This window comes from Neodiprion fabricii, chromosome 1, assembly GCF_021155785.1.
Source record: "Neodiprion fabricii isolate iyNeoFabr1 chromosome 1, iyNeoFabr1.1, whole genome shotgun sequence".
Lineage (NCBI taxonomy): Eukaryota > Metazoa > Arthropoda > Insecta > Hymenoptera > Diprionidae > Neodiprion > Neodiprion fabricii.
The window spans coordinates 208,094-229,432 of NC_060239.1; the positions used below are offsets into that span (position 1 = coordinate 208,094).

Genomic DNA, 21,339 nt, shown 5'->3' on the forward strand with positions numbered 1-21,339 from the left:
CAACCATGCTCCGCAGCTGTGTCCGACTGTGTCGTTCTGTGTCGTTGTTGGAAAGCACCATGTTCGACACAGTGTCGCTCTGTGTCGCTCTGTGTCGTTACTGAAAAGCTCCCTGTGTCTCCTTCCTGGAAAGCTCCCATTATGATTACGGGTAATAGCCTCACCGCGGCGAAAAATCGGAGTCTCTTTTCGCATAAGGCTGACCACGAGCTGACTCATACACACGCTCATGACTATCATCTTCAATAGTTCGGTGGTCTTCGGTCGAAAGATAAAGAAAACCACTCATAAATACAGATATGTTACTCAACCGTACTTTGATATACAAACAGTTTGTGCAAGTAATTTACATGATTAAGCTCTTTTCAGATATTATTAAAAATTGGATGCGTGCGAGACTCAATCAAATCCTACATTCAAACCATCTGGTGCAACAGTTGCATTAGTAACAAGTGGTTACAAGTCAGAGTCAGTCCACCGTGTTGGATTCTAGGTAAATAAACAGCACCAGTGTTTCCTAACAGAAGTTGTAAACGAGAAATACATCGCCACGCATAATGCCGTCCCGTACCCATACATAAAATGACTAATGAAGTGCTCGCGTGTGCTCGTTTGTGCGTTCTGTGCGCGTATCGAAAGGAGGTTATGCTGAAAATATGACGTGATTGACAGTTTCATATTTGTGATAATATTCGTAATCGATCGCTAAGGGAAATCGCAATTAAAGATGGTATATCTCGAATCAGATGAGGGCGGGTGGCATCACCACTATTGGGTCATCTCGCTTGGAGCCATGCTTTCTTTCGTTGGATTTCTGGTTAGCTGTGTATGCGGCTGTCGCCGCGACGAAAACAAGTATGTATTGCATTGTTGTTGATATATCAAGGTGACAATTCGAAAATAAGTGTAATTCCGATTGAGTCAGGTAACGATGAACCAGTCATCACCGATCGATGAGTACAGATAATAATTTGCTTTGACAGTGAATTTTTCTCTTCTATTTAAACTTATTTTAAATGTAAAGTTAATGGATGGTAACATTTTATAAATGAGCAGTTAATATTCCATTCAATGGCTATATTTGTATACAATCAATAAATATGTACTTGTAACCATCGTACTTGACCTTGGTGCCTATGTATTACAACAGGAGCGAGCTTGGGGGGCTTGCGGGTATGGTAACAATCACCCACTCTGACAATGAAGGTTTCAACAGGCTGCCGACCACAGACATCGCGCATCCCATCTCGCAGGACACAACCGATGCTGGAAAAAGGTTTCGACAAGCACAAACCTGGCATGGGTGCATGTTGGATTCATCCAGCTAACAAACGATCCACTAATCTTTTTTTTTTCATGGAGTTTCAACTGTGCAATCGACTGTTACGAGCTTCAAAATAACATATTCCAAAACATTAATGTTATCATGTTTCACTATGAAACATAATTTAATTCACTCCACTAATTCTTTGCTGTTAATATAAACCGTAAACAGAGCATATACTTTGTAAATATCTGACCGGGCAGCTGTGTGGTGAGGTGCAAAAATTAGCTACCACTAAAATTATTGGACTGCGCATTTCTCTAGGCTTAATGTGTTTATGAATGCTAGTGCTTTACAATTTTATATATCTGTACATTGATGCTAATATACAGGTTTCAAATCTTCCCCGTGCCCTTTGCTTTCAAACCATAGTCGTGGCTCTAATAGGTATTATAGTTGTAATGTATAATAAATTACAGATGTGAGCTATTTGACATATTAACTGTCTTGTCGGAAAAAGATCCGAAATATTATTGCCAATATTAATTTTATATCACAATTTGAAACTGTAAGGAAAATACAGGACCTCCATGGATAATACTGAATTCTGTAATTAAAAATGATTTGAACCAACTTCTTTTTGTAGAATATATAGGTTTTTTCACAGCATTCAATGGAAACATTGTACCTGATTTGAACACCTTCAAGCTAGTCAATTCTGAAATAAATTACTTTCATAAAATTTTTCATGCCAAATATATTGAATTTCGAAGTACTCTTTCTATTGCAAAATGTAAAATCACGTACATACAACGGTTGAAAAAAGCTACGTGAACCTTAACAATTTAGATCTCTAAATGAAACACAAACATTTATATTGGTTAATCAAATAGTCATAAAGTAAGAAACATTTTTATATCTGGAAGTATTATCTTGATAAATTAAACCTCCAGGTCTATTTTAAAAATTACAATATTCTGTGATTTTGAATTTGCTATTGTATATCCTTTATGAATTGTGAACATGTCTGAAGTGCAATTCATTTACATCAGAGTTGTACAATTTTGTGTTTTCACATTGATCCTCAGATTATTTTTCTGGCTTTATACACCTGCTATTGTATCCTCTTTGACATGGCATATAGAAACTCACAAATTATTCTTGTAGCTTCTATTCTATAGCTTCGTTCTGTAGCGTTTTTTAATTTCAGGTGTTCCATTTAGGTTCTTATTTGTCGTAAAAGTTGCATCTCCACTGGCTGTGTAATAAATAAGTATTAGCTTAGAATTACACAAGTCACCGAATTTTAAAGAATCTTCCATTTGGCAAGCTACCTCCAACATTTCACGATAAAGTATGTAACATATTTCAAATTATGGAGACTGTACACTAACGGCTATACCATCTTACTTGTATAAATGAAGAGTAATCAAAGTTCCAAGAAACGTAGACCCCCTTAGCCCAAATGTTCTTCTTTTCAGGTGATTGGCTCTTTACATCTAACCCTTTATAATTTTCCATACAATTAAAATGGGCAAACTAATTAATGGCACTGAACATTTAGCGATATTTTTTGTTGAAAAAATAATGTTGTGATAAAATCTTATCTTATTTAGGACGAGCAGTGCAAACAGAAGTTTGCCAGATATTCCAAAAGATGGAACGACGGTCGAAGCTGGTCGAGTTGAAACAGTACCTCAAGATGTTATCTATGAGGCTAACGAGGTTATGTGCGATCCGTCCGTCCTTTATGCAACTGTTGAGGAAAAAAACTCTCGGCGATGTATGAATCTATCAGCAAAAATAAATGTAGTCAATTCTGGAATAAACATGCTGTGAACTTTCTAAGATTCTGCAGTATATCAGAATAGTGCCCCCCCCGCCCCTTTAAAATATCCTATCCCCAGATAGATAAAGTTTATTCGAATCTGATATGTGTCCTCTTAGAGACTCAAAAATTTTGGCACAAAGAACATGTGTGGGAAAAGAAAAATGTACCTGATAATAACTCAATTCATATGACAGAAAATTATCTCTCAGCATATTACTTCCGAAAGTCCACTGTCTGACCTATCACATTTATTTCGTCTCATTATCACTTACAGCAGATGTCAGGAGAGGAGCAAGAGAACTTGAAGAAACTTCTCTGCAAAGTGCACAGATTGAGCAAGATTCAATGTCTCCGTATACGAGACTGAAGAATCCTGGATCTAAGAATGGTATTTATATAATATTCGGCATTGATCAGTAGGTATTGAAAAATGCGTATGAGTTTTTATTTTTACATTAGTTTGGTAATACTCAATTGTGAAAGGATGGTACTTGACAATTATGTCATGTGGAAAAAACTTGAAAAAATAAATAAGTTCATTACCTTACAGACGAACACCCTTATGCCCAGGTGCAAAGTGTTCAAAAGACTGAAGCTACGCAACTAAACAGGTAACACGATTTCTATAAAAACTCTGAAAATTTCAACTCAAATTAATGTATTAATAAAATCTGTAGGAATAACGTTGGCCATTTAGTAGATACTAGTCTTCCATCGTCTTCGTCGTCGTCGTCATCATGTAATCATACGAGTGCCAATCCTATCGCCCCGCCAAGAGCTCGAAAATCGTCTTCTCATAATTCGTTAATAAGCTCTGATCCTCTTCCGGATATTCAAGCTGCAACTGCTATCACTGGTGGAGTTCATGCCAATCAAGATTTACCTTACATGACGCCACCTATACTCATGCCTCTCCCTGAACCACCACAGCTAAATCATCACGAGGAGAGGCAACAGCACTTCAGTGGAGATTCTCACGATTCCAGTACGTACTCTTGCAACTTTGTGCCAAAATGTGTACATATCACTCTTATCTGAGTATAGTAGAATTTCGACTATCTCAACATAATAGAATTTATATTATCTGAGCTATTTTGCATCCATCCTAACTTGGACGATTGAAAAACTTGAATAATGTGGGTTGAAAAAATCACCACACATTTTTGTGTCATAATACAGTTAATTTTGAATGATACCAGTTATCACTCACTGTACCTTGAATAATATGGGTTTATGTAACCATGGCATGAACTTGAATAACCGTGAACTTGAATGAAGCGGGATCGGATAATTTAGGCTTTACCATAGTTCCATTTCATTTTTTTCAGAGGGTTACACAAGCATAAGTGTAAGGGAACCCTTAGCAAACATACTCGCGCAAACAAAAGCTGCACAGCAAGAACGTCAACAACAACGTGGATTAACTGACCCTCATTATGCTACAGTTTCTGATGATTCAGGTATTTCTATAGAATATTTATTACATTACTAGAATTACATATTTAAATGTGAGCTGAAAACAGTCCTTTAAAGGCCACTTTCTTTTATTACCCAACATCACTTTGAATTTTGACCATACAATTTAAAACGCATTACTGTACTCAATGTTCACTCTATATGCAGATGAAATGTATGCAGCAATTGATGAACAAGAGAAGGTATACACAAGTGGAAGTGAAACCTATGCTCAAATACAGCCGATGGTACTTGATTCAGTTAGGGTGCAGCAAAATGAGCAAATACATTCAATGCAGCCATTGCATGTGGATGATTTGTACGCGTCAGCGCCTCAACCTCCAAGTGTTGATAGTCTCAGACATGTGGCACATGCTCATTCTAGACAAGGTATATTTATTACGAGAAATATTTGCGTTCCTGGGATGCTTACTATATTTTTTTTATCGGTATTACCAAAATTTATTGAAAAGGATGTTTCAAGGGGGAAGATTATTGCGACTTATTGCTGCCGTGGCACCTCTATGATTTCAGCTACGAGGTGATGATACTGGTAATGAATGAGAACTGCAAGATGTAATTTATTGGGTGTTTACTATGTACTTAAATAATAACTGTTATTTAGTAAGAACACTTAGTTTTATCTCACAGTTAAGTAACCCGTTCACAGTATAATACACAGTATCAGTCTCCGTCGTGACTGGAATTACAATAGTGATTGCTACATTCTGCTTCTTACATGTTCATCCACGGGTATAGTATCGTATTGGTTCATTACTTGAAGGACGGAAGATGCATTGATTTTTTTTTGATTTGATGTATTCCCGTAGTTTAGAAAAAAGTAATTCCGTCGTTATCTTTTCTCTCATTTGAAATAAAGTTAGAGTAAAGACAGAAGGTTAAGAAAAGAAATGTTTTGATGTTAGTCAAGCAAAAGTATAGTGAAATTTCATCACCTCCCCCCCAATCAACTAATTTCGCGGCCGTGAAGTTCCATCTGAGCTATAATGCAAACATATTTCTCATTTCATTAGTCGAACATAAAAAAAAATGATTAAGTGTTAAGATTAACCTTGATTGTCGGTTGATTAGATATGTTAATGAACACAGTTTACAAATTGTTTAAATCGTGAAACAGACTATCTCCAAAAATCAAGCTGATATTGGTTGTCATTTGCTATACCGCTAATTGTAAGTATAAAACGGTCGTTAAGGTCCCACACGCAAACTTGATTGGGGGCGCACTGAATGAAGGATGGGAGCATAGTTGTCTAGTACGAATCTCAAAGCGAAATGCTGATTGGAGATCTGTACATTAAACAAGACAACTTAATATTTGATACAGGAAGCCTAGGTCCAGATAATTTTATTGATATTGAAGGCTCTGGCCTCTGAGTCTTGCAGAAATTTAACTCAAGTCATAATTGCTGCATAGATTCAATCGTATTCGCATGTGCCGCATAAGTTGGGTTCCTAATAGTCTATTCATGAGTGAAAATTGGGGTAACTAACGCGAGATATAAGAATTTGAGAGTACCCACGTTTTCAAGTCACGACATGTCATAACAAATCCAAGCATTCTGCTTGTTTTGTTGGTTACATGTATGTATCATCCACAGTGAAATTAGAACGCATGCAACTTTCTATTGTTTGCAGTGGAAAAGAAATAATATGACCTAATTATTTAAAAATACCCCATTTCTTGTACATGTGAGAAGCAGAAATTTTTTCCCAGTGAAACTTCCTCATTGGTCTATGCAATCATTAACCTGGTATTACTTTTAACCATCCTCAAGCATCATCATCAAGTGCAACCAGTTCAGTTGCTAACCTTGGCTCTCCAAAACCTGAAAAACGTCAAGCAAATTCTCCACTGCCACCACCACCAGAGACGATGTCAGACGTTTATGCATCTGTTGAGAAACGAGGCTCTAAAGAAGATCGCTTAAGAGCCAGTATTGCCTCAGGGAAATCCTTAGAAGATATGTATGCTAAAGTAATGAAGAAGAAGCGAGACATTGATGATGAGCAATTGGATATACCAACAATGAGTAGCAACAACCATCACGGGGAAAACCCAGTTTTAAATAGAAAACATAGCCTTATTGAAGTCAGTCGAACGTCGTGGTCAAGCCATGATTCTATAGAATTTCAAAGAAAGGACTTGGAATTATCCAATTTTGCCGTGGGTAATAGCAGTGCAAATTTTCCGACTGAGAGTGAAGGAAATTTGCTAAATCTTGCATTAAAACAGAACGAAGCTGACGCAAGTAAGTCTGGTTCAGATCCAGGTTACGAGGCAGTTAATGTTAACCGAAAAAGTAGCATAGTTCGAACTGTCTCAGACATCGATCCAAATTATGAAGTGTTGCGGCCACAATTTTCCAGGGTCAGTAAAAATCTAAATTCCGTAACGCAGAACAATGGAATTGATGTAGCCCTTATGTATTCTTCGCCATATAAACACAGGCAAATCAGTAATGCAAGCAGCGAGGATCCTGGCTATGAAAAAGTTCGGATGCGGCGCAGAATTGATTTGGATCAAGATACAGATTCAGAACCGAATTATGAAAGCATGCCCCATGACCCTGGGGAGCCAAATTATGCCTCTGTCTGTCGGCCAGGTGACAGCGATACAGACCCCAATTACGAATCTGTTAGTCAAAGTGACCCAAATTACGAAAGTGTCAAGTATTTGACTGTCAGCCAAAATGAAGATCCACCTTACGAGCAAGTGAACAATTATAAAAGCAATATCAACCTTGACGATTACGAAATGGTGCGGAATAAAAATGAAGGTGACCCTAACTATGAAAAAATAAAAATGAGCCATTCAACGAATCTTGCACATGATGGTGAAACCGATGATGAGCAATATATTCATGTCTGAAGGTCAATGAACGTATATGTTGATATTCTACCTGCCTTAAGTATATACAGACACTCAGATTGATTATGACGCCTTCGATATCCCTAGTAATTTTGAGAGCCATGGTTTCGAATGAGCACTGTTGGTACTGCCGGCCGCACGCGTCTGAATTTGTTCCACTCGCTGCTCGGCTTGAACCGGCAATGCCTACAGCGCTCATTTGGAACCGTGCGTTGGCAAATTAATTACTAGAGATCTCGAAGGAGTCAGAAGCAATCCAAGTGTTTGTTACATATATGCATGCGAAATGACCAGTGTGTGTTTGCAAATTTTTTTTGACATCACTTGTTCATTCTAGAATCTTTGACAATATGACTTTTGCTGCCAGACTAATATCTAGCGTACATTACGCAGATCTTTATTGCTGGTAGATTATATAACACTGGCGTGCATAAAAAAATATATATGAATATGTATATTTAGTTTATAATTATTTATTCTCTCGTCCATTTATGGCATATAAATATTTTCTATCAGAAGTAGAACATATTATCAGCTTTTTTCTCACTCCGAGTAGTGGTTGTTCATAGTTTATATATTTTTCTACCAGTTTTAGTGCCTAAATTTCAGTAATAGGATTCTTATTATTAAAATGAAAAGCAATAAAGACAGATGGACATCCCAGTAAATGCAGTTAAATAGGTGAACCACCAATTTAAGTCGTCGCACTGCCACTACACACTATATTAATTCGAAAACACATCAATCGAATACTGTACTTCTGAACTAGTGTTAAAAGTATAGATAAGTACCAACAGTGAAAAGATCTTCATTTTTTTTTTTTACTTTGAGTTTTATATTCACTGCTGAAATTATGTTTATTACGAGCATCCTATATCAGTTGGTCTATTTGTCTGTCACTATTGCATTATTCAGATTCATGGTGCCTATTATATTACTTACCTGTACCTTTCGTTACTGAGCTGTCAGTTACGTTCCATTACACAAATTGCGCCGATAAGAATTGAAACTATTGTTAATGACTGAATTTTGATAAAGTATTTAGTTGGTCATACTGTTCATTGAATAAATAATGCTTTATGGATTTTTTTACACTATCGATAGTACATTCGATACGCGTTTTTAACAAATTTGAATAAAGTTTATCTTCATCATTTCAAGGCAAAATTTTATCAATTGTCTCAGTCTAAACTCCCGTTTACTCATAATTCACTACATCGTTTAAGGCAAAAAGAAATATATTTTCAAGTGTACTTTCTAATACTTTACAAACTAATCATGCTCCAAGTTTATCACTTACCAAGATTACTAACCACAATCAATTTTAGTACTTGTATGCTTTTGTTTTTCATTCGGTATGTTACGATACATACTCAATTAGACTAAAACCTTTATGTGTAATCAACGTAATACGTGCTAGTGAAGATATACGTATGCTCGCAAGTAATAGTAACATCTTTAACAAGCAACTGGTAGCCTTTCAAGTTTTCACAACATCGTTCCTGGAAAATAAATTTAGTGATTAAAAAAATATGGATTTATGTCAAAGACGTGCAATTGTTGGTGCTAGAAAGTAGATGACTGAAAATGGTATGCACATACAACTAAGGATATCCGTATCGCAAGAAAACTAAGGAAGTGAATTTGCACCCAAGTATCACATGTAATACATAGAGAATATTTAGGGTTGCTGCATAGCTGAATCTCAACGTGGCAAGCATTCTATCGTTTTTACAATACAATAAAGAAAAGATTCAAATATTTATACCGAAAATATAGTTTTATCGATTCATTACCTTCATCAATGTAATTGTTTTTTTTATACATTATTCATCTAATTCCAAACTGACAGACGTGCATTTTCTCTGAAATATATTCGTCTAATTGATCACAAAGTATCGAGCAAGTCGCTGTGTCAACGGCATCAGATAACCAGTCATGAAATCGACTCAAAGACAGAAATCGCGGCTTAGATAAAACGATTGCGAATTGTTCAGTTCATTGCGACAATTAGTTTGTAAGGTTTTCGCTTCTGGTTTCTGTAATTATATTTTGAAAAAGCTTAGTAATTAGACTGATCCTGTGAGTGAGATTATAATAAGTTTGTGCATGAAGGGTGAATTTTAAATTCCTACAAATAATACACAGGTTTGAAACTGGTTTGATTAAAAAAATGTATTATTCTCATTACTGAGAACTCGATTTATAGACACCACAATGACAATTCGCGTTTTATGGCCTCTACGTGGATTAACAATGTAAATGCTATAGCTATCACTTATATTAGTTATATTATCTTTATGTGTTTATGTTTTTATATAATAGGGTTTTATTTTTGCAACTCATTTGTGAACTGCGCTCCATTATATTAATAAATCATAAATGAAGGTTGAACCAGAATATCTTCGAAGAACTGATCTGGTTCGAGAGAGTTTTCTCGAAGTGACATTCACTTATTTCGTTTCTGTAGACTTGCACTTGAGAAGAGTAGTTGACAGGGGTCAAATTCAAATGCACCATTTGTTAAAAAATGCACTCGCGTTAGTGGCCATAGTTCTTTGAAAATAATTCCATCAACATTGTTTGCCTCTCAATGCACTGTGTACTGTTCCAAATTAAATGTGAACAGTCGATTGATGGGCACAGTTTCATTATGTTACTTATGTTGGATTGATATATGTAACAACAATTGTAGTGTGTACTACAGATGCCTGATTGTTACATGTGTTGTTATAGCGAAGGATCAAACCTAGAATATATTAAGCCTTTGCTCATGGTCAAAAAGTGCTTAGGCAGAGTTTCTTCGACAAAGTGCTTGTTCCAGTTACATTGTTATACCTTTTATCTTGAGGTCTGTTTGATGTTCACCTTTGTATAAATTCTTTTGCCGAACAGTGAATATTTAATAGTAAGTTCCACATACCATTAACTGCAGTCAATGCCAATATTCGCCTGAGTCGTTTTTGAACGATATTTTGATCAATATTAATTTCGGGATCGACGTTATAAAAATATTTGTGAACCAATTATTTTTCTTCTCGCTAAAGCAGTGAATCTGTAATGCAAGAATTACAGGCATTTATTATACCAAACTCTATCAGAAAGTTTTTCAATTTGATGATTGGTTCATATTTTTTGAGCAATCATATGCTGTTGTTCTTTATGCGTAATTTTTTCTTTCAAATCTCCCTAACATCAATATCGTATTTGCATTTTCATAATTAAAAACTATGAATAGTCTTTAACGTTGTAGAATAAATAATCGACACTATTGCAATTAGAAGAAAATAAAGAAATAATGAGCTAATTACCACATCAAAATCGAAATGACCAGATAATTTGAAAAATGTAGTTTTTCTACACTTACTGTCATTTGTAGATGTGCTAAATACAAGCTCAGTATAATCCCCTTATGTTATCTTGCTGCATTTTGCATTCATGAGAACCCGAGGAAAATATTTTACTCTATTGTTGTAATCAGTTATTATTCAAGTTGATTTGTGCGGTATTATTTAGGCAGTACTAACACGGATGTTGCATTTGAATTCCTATGTTTCAAAGTATACGTGTATTTAGCTGGTACAGATTTTAGATTGGCATCGTGCAAGATTATTTCTAAAATAATTTATTCCATGTGACGTGTAATAATTATACCTTTCAATTGATGTGCTTCCTCGTCTCATTTGCTTATATTACATTTTGAGCAAGAAAAGCATTGTATATGAATGTGATTTGGGAACAGCTGCTGTTGTTTTCAATTCTCATACACTATTCAATGTCAAAACTGAACTTAACGAAATTATGTTATTGTATTTTTGGTTTTCTCATGTGATGGATCGCGTGATCTAGAACTCATAACTTGTTGAACTCAAAATAAGAATTCTGTTATTAACCTGCACGTTATAAGATTGCTTTGTTCCGAATTTCGACTCACGTTTACTTTACACATATTTCATTTTTATGTCCAGTGTATATACACGTGTATTGTGTGATTTAATTATCATAGTTTAGAATATTCTTTGGTATAGCTCCGATGGCAGCATTTATCGTGAAATATATATTTACGTGTAATAACTATAAAATTCTAAACATCCTAACTTTAAACTTTAAAGAATTGGTAATTATCGTTTTTTATGCATGAAACTGTTTCCATGTATTCACAAGCAGGCAACTAGAATCCTTCAAAGGTAACACAAATAATACAGTCTTTTGAGAAAGAAATATTCTGATACTTGGATGAATTATAGACACTCACAATGATCAAACTTTCGTAGATCGTATTACCAGAATTTTATATAATAGCAATTTCGTAATATGAATGGTTAATGTCCGTTGCCAACGAAAATTTCTACTATTATTATCAATAGAATAAGCGAATCGATTGGAAAACACGTTAAAAGCTGGAGTCTTACATCCAATCTTAATGTATTTAAATAGTATACAGTTTACAGTATACAAAGAAATGCATTTCGTGTGTAAAAGTAACAAAATGGCTTATTGTATTGTGAATACGTAATGATCTCTATCGATTAAACACACACACAAAAATATATTAACAAGCGAAATATTTGTACATTCATGACTCGGACTGATTATTTTGTTTTCGAATATCATTTTAATCGAAATTAGAAAATTATTACATCCGGACAGAGACAAATATTGGTGGTTTTGTCTCAGTATGACGTATGTATAACTGACGCTCGTACAATTAAATTAGTGAGTGACGGTATTTATGCTTTTGTAGACCTTTGGCTTCTACACCGTTATATTTGAACCAGCACATATGCTTATAAATAGTTAGTTTTACTCTGACGCTACTTAAAGAATTGCAGGATGTGTGGCATTATAGTAATTATAGTTCAACGATAAACGAAGAATTAATCTTACAAGATTAATAACAACGAAAAAAAGAATAGACGGATGTTTCTTTTTCTTTCTCATTTGATGGCTAGAAACAATTTGAAAACTCCGGACATGCATACACATCCAAAAGAGATATTTAGTTCTGCAATAATGGATAAGAATGTTAAATCGAAGTCACTCATCTGTATCAGCTAAAAATCAGATGTATGTATATATCTACCTTATTTCATATGCATAACATTATACTGCACAGTACGGTTTGTAATAACTATACTTGATGCATGGCTAGTGTGTTTGCTTATTAGTCAATTTCTGAAGTATTTGATGAGCACGGTGATTTCTGTTGATGGCGCTGATCAGGCTACCTTCATCAGGCAACAGTAACAACAACAACAACAAGTTACATATCAAGAAGAGTCCAGAGCGCAACGTGGGGGGTCGTGGTAGGCGCGACGACCTCAGCCACGCTGCCAGCACCCACGGTCACACATTGTCTGGGCTGCTTGCCTCATCGCCACAAATGTGCTCCGCTTCACTCCCACTAGAAGGACTCGCTTGCTGAAAGTGGTGCTGATTAAAATTATGGCTGTGACTATGACTATGGCTCTGATGATGACGATGATGATGATGATGATGGTGATGAAGAAGTCTATCATGACGGTGACAGTGACGTTGATCTTCAACTCTTTGCTGCAAGTCGTCGATATGAACCTCTTGAGGACGTTTCTTCAACTTTCGGTGGCATAGTAGACAAAATAAAGTTGCTATCAGAATGGCACCAGCAGCACAGCCGGCTGGTACAGCATAACTGTCAGGAGGTATTACTACCGTACCTAGAATCAATTCAACATCGATATTAAATCCATATCAGAATACTTAAAAAATGTACTAGAGTCACACGTGTTTCATTGGGAAACTACTCTGCAAGGACTGATCTTTCTCTAGAGAAGTACTTCTTAATCTGACTATCCCAATTTTAGAAGGCTTATGCCAGAAAACGAACATGACTTTTTAGATCAGTGTCAACAAAGGTCTGTAATAGGAATTAATTCTGGCTCAAGATTTGCAAACATGATTAGCCACATAAAACTTCACAGACTGTCTGGATGTAGCACACCATATCAAAGTAATTAGAATTTTAGTTTGCAACATAATTTACTGAAGAGTGTTCATTATCATATAATGTTATCGTGTATAACTAAGTAGCTACTACAGTAGTATAACAGGAGAGAAGAGAATAAGATTACGAGAACAGGAAGAAGAATTTGGCACATGAAAAAAGAGTAATGCATGCACTTGGTCATTTTTCAGAAAGCAGGTTAATTGCATTCAAATATAAACCATGCAGTCCTTGAGGATTATGGAAAGGATATTACCATAGGCAGGTAATGTATCAATTTAGTGTGATATCAGCTGAGACAATATTGTTGATAATATTAAGGTATTGCGTAATTGCCAATTATGAACATGGTGCTACATTTAATTCATGTATAATTTTCGAGTACTCACAGATATCATTAACATATTAAACTCTTACTTTCTGAATTAATTACATACATTTGCATCACGAAGCTGTATTAAATTTAGTCATCGCTAATTACAATTCGGCGAGCAAATCTATAGCAAATTAGCATATTTTTGTCACGATCCGACGATTTAGCAATTATAAAAGAAATTAAGGTACTGACAATTATTGTAACTTACAATTTCATATATTTTATAATTAAAATTGGTCAAATCGCTACGATGCTCAAAACTGAGTCACTGCCTGCAGAGTTGACGTTTTCAACCATCCTGCTGAGTTAGTTCAACTTGAAACCATTCTGGAGAGTTGGCTCATTTTCAGTAAGACCTGTCATTTTAGCAGCAATTAAAGAATTCGAGTTAGTTACAATAATAGTAAGTAACTCAATTTTTTTTACTGCTGCTTTTTTATTTTTATTATTGTAATGAACTCAATTTTTTTTATTAGTGCTAATTTGACAAGTCCTAATGAAAATGACCCAATCGTCTCAGATCGTTGAACTTGAGCTACATGATCAAGAGGTTTTTTTATGAGTGAATCAAGCAGTGGTACACTTTCAACCATCCTGATAGAGACTCATTTTTATGATGACTTGTCTAGTTATAAGGCTTGAAGTATACTACAGCATAGTGATGCGAATTTCTGTAATAAATTTACTTTTGTTGATAAAACATTTGTCTCACTACATAATTTATCGTTCATCATTATTCCCGGATGATTGTAGAAACCGTTATATATGGAGATATTTCAAATGTAAAATCTGCCATATGACGTTGAGCAAAGACCTCAATACAAACTGCAGACTTCATTGCGGCGGCAATATATCCTAGATCGTAACGTACGCAGGAACTACTGACATTGAATATCTAAACCACATTAAACTTCCTAGGCAGATTTTAATGGAATGTTACTCAACAACGCAATTGACATGGAAAACGGTGCGTGGACTCACGTGATAAGGGAGATCATAACATGCCGGCCCGTTGGAAGCCACGTGTGAGGCTCAGGTGGCCACGAACACAAAGCACAGAGAGAGAAGAAGCATGGCAGTGCCTCCAGCCAATGCTGGCTCCAAGGGAGCTGATGCTGCACCTGCGACACCACACACCATTCACCCAACCAATCCCACCACTCTCACTTGTACGTACGTACTACTTACCTAAAAAATTTTAACTCTATATCTTTACCCACCAACTTGTGGCGGTGTAGTTTTATGATTTGGCCTGCAGATTATTCAAACGAAGCTTAGTTCGTTCAGTAATGACAAGTGATAATATCAGGTGCCAAAACAATAAAAAACAGTCCACTGACTGTTAGTGTTAAACTTTTTTTTATTCGTATTATTAGCGTTCGAAACAACTCTGTGCACTTGACGGATAGTTTATGCATGTATAGTTATCAGGTGTAGATATACATATAGGCATGCTATGAAACACTCGTTTACACATTAAGGTGAAGTAAGGAGTCAATGAAATATTGCAATAGTAATTATTAGATATTATTCTATAGAATTGCAACTGAGAAACTATACAGAGATCAGACTGAATATGCCTTGAAATTCACACAAACTCATGTGCTAAACGATCCAAAGTAAACACACCTAAGGAGAATAAATAGTACTGAAGGCATAAATCTATGAAACCATATGTATAATGCATATGGCTGGTTCTTTTAAAATTCGGGACACTTCTGTACCTTATGGTGACCAATGTTTTTGTAATTATAGAATATAATAATATCGGTTGAAATAAAATTCATTTGAGAATAAATTTTTTTTATTTTATTTTAAACTTGGTTACTGGAATAATTTTGAAACTACTGGGGTGAATAAATCTAAAATCCTATGAGTTCTAAGTTACGAAAAGCTTCGTCGGTTGAGATTAAAATCATTAAAATTCGTTCATCCATTCTCGTGATATCGTCATATAAAAAAATTATCCTGAAATATTTTTATTGGAATTATAGTTTTTTTTTCTCATCATTCAATTTTAAAGGCTTATATTCTTCATGTTTGCTTGTATGAAGAAAATACTGAACAGTTCTAAAAAAAATGATTTAAAACGATTAATGATAGTTCTTATAGAGCTAGGTGGAACGATTTCAAATTCTCCAATATCTAAGCAAGTTCCTCCTCGAGGTATAATACGAACACATACTAGTGTCATAAAAACAGTGGCCACTGTTATGTGTAAGAGTGTCAGATTTTATAAGAATCATTCTATACTTGTGTATATTTACATGTGAGTCTGAGAGAGGAAGCCAAATAATGAACATCGATATAAAGTTTAAATATAACGCATTTCATCAAGACTTACAGTTTTCTTCATCAGACGCGTCATCAGGCCCACAATTGTTAATTCCATTACAGTGAAGACCCTTGGTAATACAATATTTGCTCACGATACAAAGAAATTGTCCAGAACAATCGCCGTCGGTAGCCACTTCCGTCCATACCGCTCGGAAGCCCTGTTGACCCACAGCTTTGTCCGCAGATATAAAACTGAATTTTATGGTAGTGTAACTATCAATCCAATCAGGAATTAATTTAAAATTTTAGTACTTTGAAAGACAACCAAACCTTAGGCGCATGTTGTTATCTTCAGATACATAACTCCATTTAGCATCAGCGCTTTTAACGCCACAGAGTTCAAGTGGTGGAGCCGACACCATGTGCCACATGCGCAGTACTGCTGCGGGGCAACCTCGTGCTGTATAGAAAACGTATTTATTGAGACAAGGATTATAAGACTGCCTTTGTTGGCCAATTAAATATAGATTCCACAAGCAGTTTGGTAGAAGATTATAAAAAATTAGATCCATTGAGAATGTTGAGGGGAAACTCTTGCAAACATTGATTACACACCTGACTGCTCGCCTTCAACAGAAAATAATTCGAAATTCAGAAGTACTCGATAATTTGGTCTAACGTTTATAAACCAATTACAAGTTTTACTGGCCAAGTTGCGTGCTGGCCCATCATACTTGTTTGGAAAATTGGGACTAGTGATCATCCCATAATCCAAACTGCTGATATTTGAACCACAATCTGCAACATAATCACCTCAAAATAATAAGTGTTGTCAAATACTCTATGGTGATAAATAATAAATCTCTGTTAATTTTAAATTAGTCCACTGGTGAAATTTAATTATGACATGTATAATTTACCACCAAATATAGATTTAGCAACATCAAACGTGTAGCGAGCCTTGAATCCACTGTACACAAGCTCAGCATCAGAATGCAAGATAACTTTCAGTCCAAGAGCCCCAAGATTTGACTCTACAGGTCCCGGAGCTGTCATACCGCAATAGCGACCAATCAACTTCTCTGTGTTGTCCCGATACATATTGTATATCTCTAACCAATCTTCTTGGCAAATATGAATTCTATTGGAAAAATTGATTACTGCTCAAAGTGGACGGCATCAATTTCAGTTCATCATTATCAGGGTTCATCGTATATATCAAATGTTTAATTCCGTTACAGGCATAAGGTAAAAGGCAAAAAGATCTAACGCTCACCCATAATATCCTACCGATGAATTGGCATTGTCAGCTCTGACCTTGAAATGATCAAATACTAGCGTAACCTGTTCGTTCGGTGTGGCTAAAAATAAATAAGTGCAGTTGGTATCACTGGGGTAATTGCTAGGGTAACGTGGGGAATTGAATTCTCCTCTTTTACGGGATGAACTGCGATACGTAAATAAACAAGTTCCATCGGGTGCTGCCGTTCCAGGTATCCGATACTCTGTTTCAAATCGATACCTATAAAAAAGGAAAAGCAAGAGCTTCAAAGTTGAACGCAGTAATATAACGAAAATTAGATATATTCAAAGATTATATGATATCAGTGTTTTGTAACAGGACCAAATGGGCCATACAATTAGTCAATCAAATAAATCGATTCAGTATTCGTAATTGAGGTGTAAACTTACTGAGCTTTGAATCCGTTGCCCTGAAGTTCTCCACTGCTGAAAACCATGACCAGCCGTGGACCGTCACTGACGACATTGCTTGGTTTGTGTTCTCCACCGCACAATTCGTGATCAAATTTATCATATGAATCTGTTGCCTCCTGCCCTTTTAGATATACTTTCAAATATCCATCGGTACAGACCGAGCTGTAAAGTTCCGATAATCAATGATATTATCAGTTTCAATATTTGAAATCTGAATAGTAAGTAGTTTCAAAAAACATGTTCATATTTTACAGACAGACTATGATACGTACTCTCCTTTTGCTTGCCCTTTGGGTATATCAAACTTGTAAAACTCTAGTCGCACACGTTCTAGATGTTGTGAATCTTGCATTCCATAGATAAAATATCGGCAAACTATTTTGGGTATGTATGGAAAAGGATAATTTGGGCTAAACACAAAGCCAAAGGATTCCTTTTTACTTAATATCTTCTGATCGCATTCTGAACCACGAATGTGTTCGCCATCATCCTTAATGAAATCTACAAATTTACAGCAAAGGAGAATGACTAAGACACTTCTCCCAACGCAAGCTCATCCACAACTATTATGGTATTGTTGTTCATTTACCTAATTTAACAAAGCTTTCGGAAAATTCAAAAATACCCTTGAACCCGCGATTTTGCGTATTGGCTGTTCGCTGGAGTGTAACAAATAACACAAACAGGCTAGATTCGGAGGAGTAAAGCACCAAGTTTCGTTGTTGCCCACAGTATGTACCAATAACTGCCGAAGTGTTGTCAATGCCATCATATACTTTCACGTAATCGAATGGACAACTACAAAAATGTTAAGTAATTTAATTAGTAAACGTTTCAAAAATATGGTGAATAATGAGCTGTTTATTTCACACACAGAGCTGACTATTTTATTATAATATAATTACTCACTGAGGCCCACCAAAGAATAAATCAAAGTCACGGAATTCTAAACGAACCCGTTGACTGGGCTTCCCGATAAATTGATAGCTGCAGACTAGATCTTTGGGATAAGCACCCGGATAAGTTGGTGACAATATATTTCCTGTAAATTTAATAGCTGCATCTACTGTAAACGTGCATGGTGTACTTGGCGCTGGAGTTCCCACTTCATAATCGGCTGAAAATATGATGTGCAATGGAAGCATATTTCAAACAGTATTACAATAAACTTTCAATAATAAACTAAAATAATTTGATATAGTGATGGAGAAAGTCAGTGGTATATGTCCTCTGCTTTGTGAACAAGTATTGTATTTTCAGTGTTATGATGTGGCGTGAAACGGAGATATAAAGGAAACGAAATTCGACAGATATTTTCATACTATCGACATGATTAGCATCCGAAAAATGAGTTTTCAGCTCTTTCATCATTTAAGCGTTGCATGCCGTGACTGAAATGCATGTGCCAAAAGTTACTCACAGTAAAAATATTTTTAATTTTTGTGATATATACGCATACCTATATATATACCCGAGCGGAATTTAATATTTGTCATTTTAAAACAACGTTAAATAAAAAAGTATATGTGAGTTCCGCACAAGTAATGTGACTAATAGCTTGGCGACTGTAAATTCTTAAGACGTAAGTTATATTCATTAAAACAAAATCGATTTAATAGTAAACAATACTTGATCATTTCCTTTGTTTTCCACTGGCACTGTTGCGTTAAATGTTCATTGAAATATTTATTGCAAGGGGCTAGTCATGTTCAACTAGTATTCCGAGATATGGCACGTAGTATCTATAATTGATATTATGTCTGAGTTGCATAGTACTTCCTGCTATTTCCAACCAAGTAGAGCCGAATTTCTAGACACGTACAAATGATACTACCACTGATATCATTATCCATATCACTGAATAAGTTGCTTTTGTCTAACAATGAATTTATAAAATGTTAGTAAAGAAATAGAATGCATCTTACACTCATTGATAAAAGTGTAGTAGCCAGTAAATAGATTAGGCAGAGTAACGTTTTTGTCAGTATAGAAACTGAGTGCAATGCCCTGATACAAAGAAACTCGCTTTCGTGGAGGGATAGGTCCACAGTATCTTCCGCCAAATGGTGATTCTATCAGCTTGCTATGATTTCCAGACTGTACTTCTGTGTAAATGTCCATGTACTCATGAACGCAACTATAAAATTGAAAATGAAGATAATCACAATCTTACAGTCATTGTAGACCAAAAATATTACATAACTGTGATATTAACGCAATGTAGCTCGTGACATTGAAGTACACACCCATAAAATAAGCAAAACTCACCCAGGTAACTCGCCAACTGCTGCGCCACTGAAACACATCAAGAAATAATTGGGAAACTATTGTATAATAATAATTATACAACAGTAGACCATGTTGGGTCTACCAATTGCTTTTTTGTAGTTGAACATTAAGAAATCGATGCTAGACGTGAATTTAGATCTAATTGTAAGATGAAGTTTCAATGATACTCACTCGGGAGGCATACCACGAAGGCCGAAAGAAGTAAACACAATTTCAACTCGTTGCCCAGAGCCAGCCAGAAATGTATAAACACACTGTCTAGATTCACCTTCAGGGTTGATCAAAGTTGGAGCACTGAAGGTTCCATTTTGTGGACCATCTGGGAAGCTTGCGAACGATTGGTCGCACTCTGGGCACAAAATTATCTCGGTAGTGTGTATAATAGAAATATCATTTTGTATAGATTACTGATTGATGACATTCTACAGGCACGTGTAAACTGACAAAAGAGCAAATCTCGTGCGTTTCATTACTACGAATTTAAAAATTATCAGTATCTGGCTCATGCACAACTGTAGGAATATCCATTAGACAGGATACTTGTTTCAACTGTGGCAAAGTAATTGTCCCAGATAGCTACAGCGTAATAGTAACGGGCAAGCTTGACTTAGATTCATTTTTTTTTCTGTTCAACCAGTTCTCTGACTTTCAGGTCAACGCATATCGTATTTTGAATATCGCTCATGTAATACATTGTGTCTGTTCTAGTATCAACAAAGCTCTTACTAGTAGCAAGATCACCTATAGTGTAATAGGAACGGAAATTACTGCAACGAGTTTTCATCAGTGTTTGTGGCAGCTAAAATTACAAACAGATTTGAAAGCCTATAAGAACTCTTAATAACTATATAATAGGATCGAAGATTTGAAATTTAGGAGACTTGCCCAGGTGCTCAATTACTTAATTATACTGTAATGTCACTGTGATACTAACTCATAGTGTACATAACATTTTTCAATAAATGAGACATACTTGGTGTCTTGGTAGTAGTGAATGGTCCCAGTGGCGGCGGCAATGAAGGAATGTAGTCCAGTTGGCGTAGTGGTACAACATCGATTACCTCACGAGCTGATTTTAAGGTATGATGACCATCCAAGGTACCCCAAAACATCCACCGCCACCGGGAACACACCATACTCCCATTAATGAAATAATAAAAATCGTACCATTGTATTTTGAAAGATTGTAAACTAATAATTCATTGTACTGTAAAAGATTTTGATACACATTTTGTTCGACCAGAGCAAAAATTCATGA

General features: G+C 35.6%; 2 protein-coding genes across 10 annotated transcripts in view; one reads left to right on the plus strand and one right to left on the minus strand.

The window, feature by feature from the left end:
* On the plus strand, positions 1–12,321 carry LOC124188134. Of its 3 annotated transcripts, none has more exons than XM_046580573.1 (9): positions 19–855; positions 1,151–1,276; positions 2,881–3,047; positions 3,370–3,483; positions 3,646–3,706; positions 3,773–4,080; positions 4,424–4,555; positions 4,719–4,940; positions 6,347–12,321. In XM_046580573.1, the coding sequence occupies exons 1-9, from the start codon at positions 728–730 to the stop codon at positions 7,438–7,440; spliced, it is 2,352 nt and encodes a 783-aa protein (XP_046436529.1). In that variant the 5' UTR covers positions 19–727; the 3' UTR covers positions 7,441–12,321. The 3 variants fall into 3 exon arrangements, with proteins under 3 accessions (XP_046436530.1, XP_046436529.1, XP_046436531.1); XM_046580575.1 differs by having other exon boundaries at positions 833–855; positions 1,151–2,618; XM_046580574.1 differs by lacking the exon at positions 1,151–1,276 and having other exon boundaries at positions 1–855.
* Positions 9,601–21,339, minus strand: part of LOC124188131 (tolloid-like protein 1) — an 18,485-nt gene continuing 6,746 nt past the window's right edge. For 3 of the 7 annotated variants that reach the window (XM_046580559.1, XM_046580557.1, XM_046580558.1), the window contains 14 exons: positions 21,055–21,150; positions 20,253–20,430; positions 20,061–20,087; positions 19,718–19,929; positions 18,702–18,909; positions 18,382–18,590; positions 18,065–18,293; positions 17,769–17,954; positions 17,353–17,598; positions 16,997–17,217; positions 16,692–16,874; positions 16,407–16,536; positions 16,144–16,328; positions 9,601–13,136 (listed from right to left, as the gene is read on the minus strand). In XM_046580559.1, coding sequence (XP_046436515.1) covers positions 12,787–13,136; positions 16,144–16,328; positions 16,407–16,536; positions 16,692–16,874; positions 16,997–17,217; positions 17,353–17,598; positions 17,769–17,954; positions 18,065–18,293; positions 18,382–18,590; positions 18,702–18,909; positions 19,718–19,929; positions 20,061–20,087; positions 20,253–20,430; positions 21,055–21,150 — 2,660 coding nt within the window. In that variant the 3' untranslated portion in view covers positions 9,601–12,786. Of the gene's footprint in view, positions 13,137–14,781; positions 14,988–16,143; positions 16,329–16,406; positions 16,537–16,691; positions 16,875–16,996; positions 17,218–17,352; positions 17,599–17,768; positions 17,955–18,064; positions 18,294–18,381; positions 18,591–18,701; positions 18,910–19,717; positions 19,930–20,060; positions 20,088–20,252; positions 20,447–21,054; positions 21,151–21,339 lie in introns of those variants that run through there. The other 4 variants (XM_046580560.1, XM_046580562.1, XM_046580563.1 and 1 more) reach the window with 4 other exon arrangements.

Coding starts and splice junctions, on each gene's coding strand:
- LOC124188134 (XM_046580573.1), top strand. CDS start 728: ATGGTATATCTCGAATCAGATGAGGGCGGGTGGCATCACCACTATTGG. Junction 3,484..3,645: donor GAATCCTGGATCTAAGAATG/GTATTTATATAA, acceptor ATTACCTTACAG/ACGAACACCCTTATGCCCAG. Junction 4,081..4,423: donor TGGAGATTCTCACGATTCCA/GTACGTACTCTT, acceptor CATTTTTTTCAG/AGGGTTACACAAGCATAAGT.